Raw genomic sequence first — 12,393 nt, forward strand, 5'->3', positions numbered from 1 at the left:
TTTAGAAAACATTTTTTTATTTCATTGATTCTTATTTAAGTATATATAAAAGTATCATTAATGCAGATTATGATCTATCACTACCGATAACAGATATTGCCTCGGTACGCCAGTAATAGGAATATCCTAACTCCAACAAATTGAACACTTCTCACATGATTTCCATTAGTGTAAAAGACAACTTCATTTACAGTTTTCACGTGAATTTAAATGGAAAGTGGATGTAGCATTCAAAATAGTGGCGTGTTATAAATGCAACACTCAAAATAGTGTTGATCACGGTGACATCTGCAAGTATTCGCCACGCTGCTTATTTAAAATTTTACACACAATACATATGCGAGCCTGTGTATCTGTATTCTATGCTATCTCAAACTTTTCGACAAAATAATTTACACATCTAACTAACTTACAATAAATACTATTCATAGAAAATTTGGCCTGTACTGCTGTAGTAGCTCTCTCCAGAACTTGAGACGCTCTGGGTATGGGTTTTGTATCATTCTAGGGTTGGTGTCAATCTCCAAACAGTCCAGCCTGAACTCATCAGTCTCTGTATCAATTTTTGCAATGGGTTTCCACATAAAGCCCAAAGAATCACTGTCAGAAGTGGGATTGTTATATTTGGCAAAGTTGGTCCAAAGTTTTACAAATGTGTGCCGAATGCGGCATTCCGGGCTGTCGTCTGGTAGATTTGGTAGGAATATCGGGCTGGAACACAAAAAGGTCAGACCATACGAGAGAATACTTTCAAAAACCGAATACAACCTGAATATATGGAAAACGTCATCCCCGTGACAGGCTCCCTTAACATGGGTTTGTTTGAACAATCGTTTCGCAAAACTGAAACGCCCATCGAATGTAAATCTATAGTGATAATGAGGAGTATTTGGTTGATATTTAGCCATCCATTCGGCGTTGATCATCGAGTTGGTAAAGAAATAGTTATCGGCCATTACATCACTTATTTGCTCACATGTATTTTTTGTTACTGGTTCGTCACCAAAATAAAATTTGCGAATGAGTTTTCCAACTTCAACACGATCTAGACGTTCGGATGTGCCCAGCAATTGAGGTACAAATCGTTCCGGTTCTTTATTTCCCAAATGAATCGAACTGCTCATTAGAAACAAGGAAAGAATTCCCTCGCCACTATTGCATCCATCGATAAGGGGCATATCGAGACTAATTGAAGATTTTATTATTTCTTCCGGAGTCTGGGTGATGATGCTGTCTTCACTGAAAATATCTTCAATAACTGGCAAAAAGGCAAATTTAATCCCCAAACTTTTCTCTTCACTGGTTAATACTTTATCCTGATTATCGATTAAAGATTTTGGCGATGCTTTGAGTAAGGTTTCTTAAAAAAATAATGTAGAAATTTTTTTTACCATACTTATTAATGGTTAAACAGGCTGAAATGTAATTACCTAATACTTCCTCATCGGTGGTTCCATGGTATCCTAAAATGTTGGCTAACTTTCGTGCCTTTTGACTTGCAGAAATCTGGAAGAATGTCTCGCAGCAAGGTATTCCGCTCTGACAAATTACTCGGTGGAAATATTTTCTATAATTTTAAAAGCATTGAATTAATAGCTCGCGATGCATATTTAGGTATTTTTAGTTTACGTAGGTTGTTACTTATGTATATAGCCTTAGCAACACTAAGTGTTGCGAGTCTGAATTTGGTAATGGTTAAAAATGTCATAAAGTTTGACATTTTTAACAATTACCATCTTCAGAACACTGTCATTTGAGCGCTCTTTGTTATGTTTACAGACAGTTGAAAATTTTAGCTCAGCGAAAATATGGAATTGAATCGAGCACATTTTCGTGCAATGATTTATTATGATGTTAGTCGTAGATTATAAAGACAAGAGTGCTTTAATCAATTTATTTTGATGTATGTACTTATATGTTATTTTGCATGACCATTTAGTGGTGAAAAAATTTATTCACGTTGGATCCCACATAATCGCTCAAAATAACCCGTACCGATTGATACAAATAAATACTGAAAACATTATAAATAAATACAAATAAATACTGAAAACATCTACACAGGTGACGAAATATGGATTTATTTATATGAGCCTGAAACAAAACAGCAGTCGACTGTATGCGTGTTACAAGAAGAATCAAATCCAACCAAAGTTGCTCGCGCTCGAAGCACTTCAAAGAAAATGGTAACTTGTTTTTTCGGTATAAACGGACATACCACTATCGTTGCTTTATAGGATCGTAAAGCCGTCAATTCTGATTGGTATACCATCATTTGTTTGCCTTAAGTTTTTTTTGTGAAATAAGGAAAACAAACGCAAGACGCAAAATCATTCTTCATCACGATTGTGCAAGCTCTCACCCATCGTAAAGTGGGGAAAAATGGTCTATAATGGACCAATATTGATAGTTCGTATTGGATCTGCTTCGGGATTTGTAAATCTGACTTCAACATAAAATTATGTTTATGGGAAAATTGTGCTTAGTCTTCTTACCGGCCACTTCACTTCGTTTTGATCCTTCGTGCAATAGTATGTTGGTAATTGTCGCAGTCGCAGTGATCAAATTTAAGATCATAATTATAGAGGTAAACTTTCTGTAATAAGCGTTAAAACAAAACTCTGATGATATTATGATGATGACCCTCAAAATTACTATCAATATCATAATTGGTAAAGATAAATCAACTCACAACGGGAGCGCATAGTCTGAACAACTATACGTATATTTTATTACAGTAGATAGTGTCACCATGAAACAAACAATTATGTACTAGTCTAGGCTACGTATAGCTAAACAAGCATTATCTGTGTAATGAATTTCCAAGTTTACAAGTTCTTTATAAACTTTTGAACGAGTGGAGCTCTCCGAGGTAGAGTATTACTACCAATCTGATAATAATGTTTATAAACTGCTGTGTGTTTTACATACATGTTTCCTGTTATTACGTTACTAACGTTGCTGACACGTTTCTTCCTGGTTATGAGTTTGCATAAAATCGAAAACAATATCTTTGCTATATAGAGCCCTATGAAGCAAAACCGCGGAAAAATAGTTCGAAAATTGTTCAATACAGCTGTTATAGCGACGCGAAAACTCGTAGTAAATGCACCTGTTTTCATCTTTCAGGCTGTGCCATTGCTTGGGTATGACTTTTAATTCTGCTTTAAACCCATGTTCGATCCGAAACCAAGTTTGTCTATACCAGTGGTTCCCAAACTTTTTTGACCCACCAAATTTAAAATTTTTGGATTGATGGAATAACATTTAGCTTTTTTTTAGCTAACTGGAGTCTCGAATATGAAATGGAGACAAATGGTAAAAAAATTAGTTCTTTTCCAATCTTAAAAGGTTATGAAATGTTAATGGAATGTTAATTCTAAATCCTAATGAGCAAACAATGGGTAAGAAGAATAGATGACAACAGCGACATGTCAAAATCTAATATATCATTACCCAGTCGGCGATATCTATATTAAGGAAAAGGGACTTCCGTCAACTTCTGACATCCCATATTGCGTTTAAACTTCAAATGTTTGTATACAAAGTGAATTACAAATTGATTTACGAAATTAGAGTACGCTATGTCGCTTTCGATCTCATCATGTCTACTGTTTAATTTTGATATTTACTTCTCGGTTGTTAAAATGGCATCGAAGCAAAAGTAGCAACGTTACAACATTTTGCTTGCCCACCACGAAAATCCTTGCTACTCGCACGCGAAGTAGTCTACTTTGATAAATCTGGCTAAACGTACTGTTACTAATGTAATAAAAGTATTCAGAAAACGTTTGTCGATCGCCAGGAAGACTGAATCGAGAGGAGTTGAAATCCAACGCCGAATATCGCGAAATTGTCCAAAAGAGTGTCCATCTGTTTCACCCCAACATCTCCATCCATGATTCCGCATGCAAGATGGGAATGTCATCTACAAGCAAATGCGATAAGCAAATCAAGTCGTTATTCTGGAGTTTGGCGTAAATCCGTTTTGATGCTGTGCACACCAAAAAAATTTGAATTTTACATACCCTCATACAATGTAATTCATAAAGACCTAATTTGTCAAATGACGGAAAATTTCATTTGTAATGCCCTAATGTTAGATTAGCTTGAATTTTACTGGTCTCGACTGTAATTTGCGTGCGACTGTCTGAATTTAAATTCACTTTTTACCAACCACGCATATGCATGCTTCTATGGCTCAGTCGATTAACAGACGTCAGAAGAATTGAGTAGTTAACTATTAACATCATATTTGCAGTTTATATGTTGGTTTGACCCTGGACGGAATTTAGCAATGATTTCTTGAAAAAAATATCTATATAAATTTGTCATAAACATATTTACTTCTACCCTTTCTCAGATAAATTATATGGGAAAGCCCATTATTTGAGACATATTGCCCACCTGTTTGCCACTGAGACTTTACTGCCCACTAGAAACAAGCCAACGCTTACAGGTGGGCAGTATGGACCAGTATGGGAATAATAGTAATAGGAATATCTGACAAGTACGTTAAACAAAGATCTCAATCGAAGAAGTGCAGAAAATCAAAAGGAGGATAATAATATAAATCTAATGTGTTTTAGTTTGTTCAGGTTTATTTGTAAGTTCGATTGATTTCAAGTCATATGCAATTTTCAGTTAAGTTTTAAATTATACATATTAAATAATTGATTGTATGAATATTCCGTTTCACATCAGTATATCACGAACAACATTAGAATTCAAAAATTGGAGCGAATTGATAAAATATGCATGAAAATAATATTTTATAGTAATTTCAGTGGCAATTCTGTGAGAAACAATGGCAATAACATTTAATTTAATCTCTTCCGTCACTGAAAAAATAACCTCCATACTGCAACCTGCCTCTTTTATATTCAGTAGAGTACATCCCATCATTATCTTATGGGACTTGCTTTTAATAGAATTAATTTTACTGCTATGAATACAAAGTAGGACAAAGATGATTATGAATACCTATTTTCCTTTATCAATTTAATCATTCAGTTCCTTTAGGAGCCTGCAAGAAATATTTACTACTCAATTTTTTTACTTTTTTATTTATGACTTTTGGTTAGTCAGTAATTTTTACTTTTTCGGTTTTTAACGATATCAAATTAACTAGAAATTGGGAAAGGAGAAAGAATATGAAATTATAGAGCCATAGTACTCAAGAAATAGCAAAGATGTAAAGATAAAGTGCGGAAAAGTGAGACGTGACAAGGGTCATTTAAGTAAGCAGAAGGCTTCTCGTATCTAAACTTTTACCTTCTACCAGAGGAATCGAACTTAAGCATCTTAGCAACACGAATTATCTGAGTCTCTGATATGTCAGAAACTGGCTCAATTACAGACAATTCGCAATCATACTTAAACATTATTTACAAAAATGCATAGTTTAATAAACACAAACTAGTTTTCAATCTGTAGTGTGTATCTATAACCATTCAAACATTATTAGTTTACAAACCACACGAAAAAATACGCTTTCATAATTCTGAAACCGTCCTTTTGCTATTTACTTGCTGGTTGAAAGGAAGCGACGCAAGAAGTGTGCGATGAAAGAAGTTTGCGACGATGGAAACCACCTACATACAGCTTTATCATCAAATACTAATAATAGTGATATTTCCATTCACTCATAGTCAGCTTCCACAGTCTACAGTATTTGAAGTATGAATTGGAAATCCTAATCTCCCCGGTTCGAATCTACATCGACATGGACTTCCAGCGGTTATAAATAATTATTTGCACAACCTTTTGTCGGAGAAGCGCATGCATTTTTTACATGGCGATTTGGCAACATTCAGAATTAGCTACATGGGTCTCCCGCAAGACTCATGCCTCAGTCCGCTCCTCTATAATTTTTACGTGAATGACATTGACAGCTGTCTAGTAACCCCATGTACAATAAGACAATTGGCAGATGATGGCGTGGTTTCAGTTACTGGACCCAAATCTATTGATCTACAAAAACCTTTGCAAGATACCTTAGATAACTGATCTGTTTGGGCTGTTCATCTGGGTATCGAATTCTCTACGGAGAAAACAGAGCTGGTCGTCTTTTCAAGAAAGCACAGCTTCAGCTTCATATGATGGGAAGAATGATCCAACAGGTTTTGACTTTCAAATACCTCGGGGTGTGGTTTGATTCCAAATACACGTGGGGAGGATACATTAGGTTTCTGATAACAAAATGCCAACAAAGAGTAAATTTTCTTCGAACAATAACAGGATCTTGGTGGGGTGCTCATCCGGAAGATCTAATAAAATTGTATCAGACAACGATACTTTCAGTGATGGAATATGGATGTGTTTGCTTTCGTTCCGCTGCAAGCTCTCGTATTATTGAGCGTTGTATCGTCAGTATCGTTGTTTGCGAATCGCCTTAGGCTGCATGCATTCAACACATACAATGAGTCTTGAAGTTCTGGCGGGAGTACTTCCATTGAAAGATCATTTTTGGGAGCTCTCATCGCGACTGCTAATAAGATGTGAGATACTGAATCCTTTGGTTATTAGTAACTTCGAAAGACTAGTCGAGCTTCAATCACAAACAAGATTCATGACAGTATATTTTAACCATATGTCACAGGAAATCAACCCTTCAAGATATATTCCTATCCGTGTCAGCCTCCTAAATGTCCCTGACTCAACTTTATTTTTCGATACATCCATGCAGCGCGATGTGCGTGGCATCCTGGATCACCTACGCTGGATGGAAATCCCAAAAATATTTTCAAGTTAGTTCAGGCATATTGACTCTGAGAAAATGTTTTACACGGACGGATCACGAATTGAAGATTCTACTGGGTTTGGTATGTTCAACAATAATATTTCGGTCTCATTTGGGCTTCAAGAATCTGCATCTTTTTTATATAGCAGAGTTAGCAGCAGTTCATTATAGCTTGAGTGTAACCGACACATTATATCCAAACCACTATTTCCTCTTCATATATAGTCTAAGCGCAATTGAAGCCAAATGTGGTGCTATTGAGGGTGAAATTTATGAGAGTCCGTTTGCTTTCAATGAATTCTATAGCGCGTCTCGCCAAAGAACACTTGCCAGCTGGCAAGCTTCTTGGGATAAAGATGATCTGGGTCGGTGGATGCACTCAATTATTCCTAAAATATCGACAAAGGCATGGTTCAGGGAGCTGGATGTGAGTAGGGACTTCATTCGTGTGATGTCCAGAGTCATGTCCAATCACTACACGTTAGACGCACATCTCCCTCGAATTGGACTTTCTGACACTAATCATTGTGCTTGTGGCGAAGACTATCGCGATATTGATAATGTCGTTTGGACATGCGTGGAGTATCGTGATGTCAGGTCTCAATTAATAAATTCTTTGTGTACCCAAGGTAGACTATCCAATCTAAATATCCAGTTCGAGACATTTTTGCTCATCGTGACCTCCCATACATGAAACTTCTTTATCATTCCATAAAGACAATTGGAGTTTCAATTTGATAATTTACCCTTTTGAGACTTAGTTCTGACTTCTACTGCGTCCATTAGTTCAACCAATAGGTAAATTTGAATAGAAATGGTGTGCTGATACTAACAAACTCGAAATAGTTTATGAGATTATCAACAAAATGTGCAAAATTTTCAGCTTATTTTATAATTTATAGCAGTTAATCCTTTGGTTTGAATAATATGATATTTTAAAAATAAGAGGAATATGTTTTACTAAATCCAAATCGTTGTGACTATATTAGAATTATATTAGGATAAGAATTCTATGTAAAAGTAATGCTAAGGCGAAGGAAAACTTATATAACTTGCCTTATGAAATAAACGTATTTATGGGAAAAAACATATCAACGTTTGTTTCAATTTTGTTATCATCTAGGCCAACTTAGTTATAATTTTTGTTATTTTAACAGCTAACCAGCCAAATTTATAACAAATGTTGTTATAAGAAATAAATGTCTCAATTTGTTTCGAGCATCTGATCGGGTAGTCTTGTAAATCGCTGGTCATTTACGAAAGCCAGCAAGCCACGTGTCAATACTGTCATCAAACCGTTCACTATGGAAAGTCGGTAGAGGAAATGAACAAATAGACATCTATACTCAAGAATAATTAAGCTTCCTTATTATCGGCCCCAACCAACCCCAGTACTTCCGAGACAGAGCTCAACAATAAGCAAATGTTTCATTATTTCCAACCAAGCAATGAAACCATCAACCAACAAGGTATGCCTGCTTAAGATAACAACGAGTCAATCGCTTGGACGAATAACCGTAATCAGATAGACAAACCCCACGATTTGGCTTCTGATAACAGTGACGACGAATCAATTGACAAGGACGTGATTAGTGCCCTTTTTTAATTCATGGTGCCCTTTTTTAATAATGGGAGTACATTTCTTCAAGAAAGAGGAAGGGAAGGATATAAAATTGCTCGAAAACCCGACTTTTGATCGAAGCCTCGTAAACCTTTAGTATAATATATCGTTCGACTCAGATCGACGAGATTGGATAATGTATGTGTGTATGTGTGAACTAGCAGAATCAATCTAAATGGATTTATGCTCACAACCAGTCCAAGTTAGTGGTACAAATGATCCTAATGAAAAACATGTTTTAACAAAAGTCTTGAATGACAAAGCGACATTTATCAAACCACTGAGCACCAACAAAAATGTTTATGGATAAAAAGAAGTATTTCTTCCTCGGGTTTCCATGCCGAACAAAAAGTTTGAGTGTTTTTATTTATCAACTTTAGACAGAACAAAAAATTTCAAGGTTTTAAGCAAATATTTCGACCAGTTTTTGAGTTTTGTGGTCTAGTTTTCACAGTTCAAACATTAGGACTACATCTTATGACAACGGTATGCAACTGACTATAGATTATCATATGAAAATTAATTGGTTTGTCACAAAGGTTTTCCATTCCTTATGTATGAAAAATTATGGTCTATATTTTTTTCTGCATAATAAAAACCTTTGACTATCGCTTCACACAGCATTTTCGAAAGAAGACAAAAGTGCAAGAAATCGAATCAAAATCAAATTTGATAAATCAAATTAAAAAGAACATTGACCCTGAATGCAAATGTCGGAGAAATGCAAGTTAGTTAGGAAACCCGTTTAGGTATTTTTTTAATTGCAAAAACCAAATACAAATGTTGACAGCAAAAGCAGGACACAGATTTTGTCTTTTTTGAAAGAATCGGACAAAAAACTTTGAATGCTACAACCGGACAAAACCCGTTTCTTTCTAGACAAATGATTTTATCCGGTTTTTGCATTCAATGTTTTTACCGACTGTCGCTATGGACAAGGCGTGGTTTGCTTCTTTATTATCGGCAGCCGGATCTATGCTACATTCTGTGTAAAGTAACTAAGATAAGGGAGACCGGGGCTAAGCCGGACCTTTTTATGAAATTGAAAGAAGCATCCATTATAACTAAGTTTATACCCAAGTTATCTATACCGTTGTGTAGCTTCAATCTTCAGCTAAGCAAAGTCGTGGCATTTTATTCCTTTTGTGGAATTTGGCCTTTCTGTTTCAACAGACTAGGCAGCCGATTCTTAGCGTACAGAATCATTACATGGCTAGTACTACGATCGTACTGATTTCATTCTTCAGCTTCAATTCCCAATTTGTGGTTAGGAAAAATATGCACCCAGAAGCTGAAGGGCTAAACCGGATACCCCGCGGGGTAATACCTGAGACACCTTTTGGGAATTGATAAAATACCCATTAGACCTATAGTTTTTACTCAATTTATCTATACCATTGTGTAGTTTTAAGCTTCAAAGTCTGACTTAGGAAAACATGTATTAGTTTTTGTACCAAATAGCGATGATATGACCAATCCAAAATCCTATATTTAGGAACCGCGGGGCTAAACCGTATTCCCCGTGGGGCTAAGCCGGATTACGAAGCATTGTACACAAAAATTAGGAAGGAACGCAGTAGGGTAATAATAATAATAATAATAATAATAATAATAATAATAATAATAATAATAATAATAATAATAATAATAATAATAATAATAATAATAATAATAATAATAATAATAATAATAATAATAATAATAATAATAATAATAATATTAATAATAATAATAATAATAATAATAATAATAATAATAATAAGATAACTTAACGAGCGCAAAAGAAATTAAACCGCATTCGAATGGATTGTCTGTTGGTTTCAACCTAGCGTGAGACATAATCCTACTTGCTGACAGAGATAGCATTCAACTAGAGTGATACACCAGGGCGTAGGTTTCAATTATACACTGCGGATACATTTGCTGCGCTCCACAGAAAGAGGAAAGCGCACTTCTTCTCAGTGTCCAGACAGACAGATTTTAAGTGCGTGCTTGTGTTGAAAGAAGCTGGTGCGAGAGAATAACATTCTCTTCGCACGAATCGCTCTCACGTGCTCTCGCCTAAATACACCCTAGTGATCACTGGTGCGTGATGGTGAGCGAACACTTCTGTGAACTTCAATTAATAGCGAGTAGATCTGGCCTTGCTATGAAAAAGTTGCAATGAAAACCGAAAATTTAACGATAAATTGTTTTATTTTGCTGATTTTGCGTGCTCCACGCTTCTTCTACGCAAACCATACACCAGAGTGTTCACCGGCGTGTACACCTCTGTGAAAGTATCTGCATACACCTCAGAGAATTTATTAGCTAATGCTCTAGCACTTTGGTGCGATTCAGGAAATAAACAAACGCACTCATGATGCGTGCACACTTTATACAACAGTGGTGTATATATGTGAAAGAGAAGAGCTCTCGTTGAAGTTGTCAGTGCGAGGGGAGAAATTTTGCTTGCTCTTCGTCACACAGAGGAGATGGACATCACTGCTCGCTGGGAATCTGAATATTGTCTCGAAATTTTACACCCTACAGAACCAAATAATTGATGTTGAAACTGACTTTAGAGTCTTTATTAAATACTGTCGCTACATGTAATGAACGTTTCACTCAAATTTATAGTAAATCTAGTTCAAATAAGTGATAAGAATTAGAAATGAAATATAGGTATGTTTCAAGAATCTGTTAAGAATTTCAAGTCAAAAACTATGTGTCCGGTTGAGCTTCACATTTTTTGTCCGGTTTGCCCCCGTACAGACATTTCATTTTCGAGATGCAATAATAATTTTACTTTTTTCGTGATGGAAAGTACTCAACAATCACTGGATTCAGTACAAAATTAGCATTTGGAAGCAGTACCCAAACAATCATTACAATGCACAGAAATCAAATATATTGAAAAAAATCAGAATTAAAAAAAAATAAGTGAAAACGTTCACATTTCTATACACAGTCTCATGAAAATCCGTTTTCGAATTCAGACCTTGGATTGAAATAATTGATGATTTAAAAGAAAAAATTTAAAAATTTAAAATTTGAAAGCTGTCCGGTTTAACCCCGTGTCCAGACTAGCCCCTAAGACTAGACTGTTATATAAATCTGAAAAATTTATTCATACCTTGAGTTTGGCGACAGATAATGCAGATACGCTGATATACTACCGGCACTTTCCCCAAACACAGTCACGTTGTCAGGATCACCACAAAACTGGTGTATGTTTTCATTCACCCATTTGAACACCAGTAGCTGAAATCAAAAGCTAAATAAGATTTGAGGCAGCTCGAAATTTTTGGTAAGCTTTCACTTGATCTTTAAGTCCAGCATTTCCTGCGATCCCGGCACTTGGCAAACTAAGAAATCCAAGTGGTCCCAGCCGATAGTTCATCGTAACCACAATTACGCCTTCTTGTATCAAATGAAGCGGGTTGTAAAATATGCTGCTTCCGGTACCGGACAGAAAGCCACCACCATGAATATAGATCATAACAGGATACTTCTGAGAGCCGGTGGTAGTGTTAAAATCCGGTGTGTAAATATTCATGTAGAGACCCTTCTCCGATCCAAAAGCCCGTTTGGTAAAAATTTCTTGCTGAGCGCAATCGCTACGCTCTAATAAGCACTCGACCACAGGCGTATCGAAAGTATCCAGCGGCACTGGGGGCTTAAATCGCAGCTGTCCAATCGGGTGCTTAGCGTATGGAACGCCCTTGAAGTAATGATAACGTGATCCATTCGGAAGAGTCGCTGTCATTCCACGAAGTTTTCCTTGACGAACTGTCACAATCGGACGATCAGCCGGAGGCCATAGTTTGAGACATTTTGCTTTAACAATGTATGTAGTTGCCCCAAAGGCTATTTTTATCAAAGTTAGTACGAATTCAATCATTGTCATTAATAAACTTTTAAAAAAAAATGGCACCGAGGTCACTGCCGAATATTTATCAAAATTAACTACCTAATAAAATAATACTTCAAAATTTTTGCGCACGAACCAGACCTGATCGGTCCTCTCAATGAACGGCATGGCACTGAG

At 36.0% G+C, this 12,393-nt stretch overlaps 1 protein-coding gene across 1 annotated transcript; it reads right to left on the reverse strand.

Annotated features, from left to right (window-relative positions):
* Positions 1-6: 6 nt before the first annotated feature.
* Positions 7-12,379, reverse strand: LOC131434809 (esterase B1-like). Its single transcript, XM_058601974.1, has 5 exons — positions 11,665-12,379; positions 11,479-11,606; positions 1,431-1,567; positions 769-1,360; positions 7-711 (listed from the first exon to the last, which is right to left on the reverse strand). Exons 1-5 carry the CDS (start codon positions 12,250-12,252, stop codon positions 426-428), a joined length of 1,731 nt encoding a protein of 576 aa, XP_058457957.1. The 5' UTR covers positions 12,253-12,379; the 3' UTR covers positions 7-425.
* Positions 12,380-12,393: the final 14 nt, after the last annotated feature.

Source organism: Malaya genurostris, chromosome 3 (genome assembly GCF_030247185.1).
Source record: "Malaya genurostris strain Urasoe2022 chromosome 3, Malgen_1.1, whole genome shotgun sequence".
NCBI lineage: Eukaryota > Metazoa > Arthropoda > Insecta > Diptera > Culicidae > Malaya > Malaya genurostris.

Excerpts from the sequence above, each read along its gene's own strand:
- LOC131434809 (XM_058601974.1), bottom strand. The coding sequence starts at position 12,252 with ATGACAATGATTGAATTCGTACTAACTTTGATAAAAATAGCCTTTGGG. Across the intron at positions 11,607-11,664 it reads ATGCTGGACTTAAAGATCAA|CTACTGGTGTTCAAATGGGT; the intron begins GTGAAAGCTTAC and ends TTTTGATTTCAG. Across the intron at positions 1,361-1,430 it reads CACCGATGAGGAAGTATTAG|AAACCTTACTCAAAGCATCG; the intron begins GTAATTACATTT and ends TATTTTTTTAAG.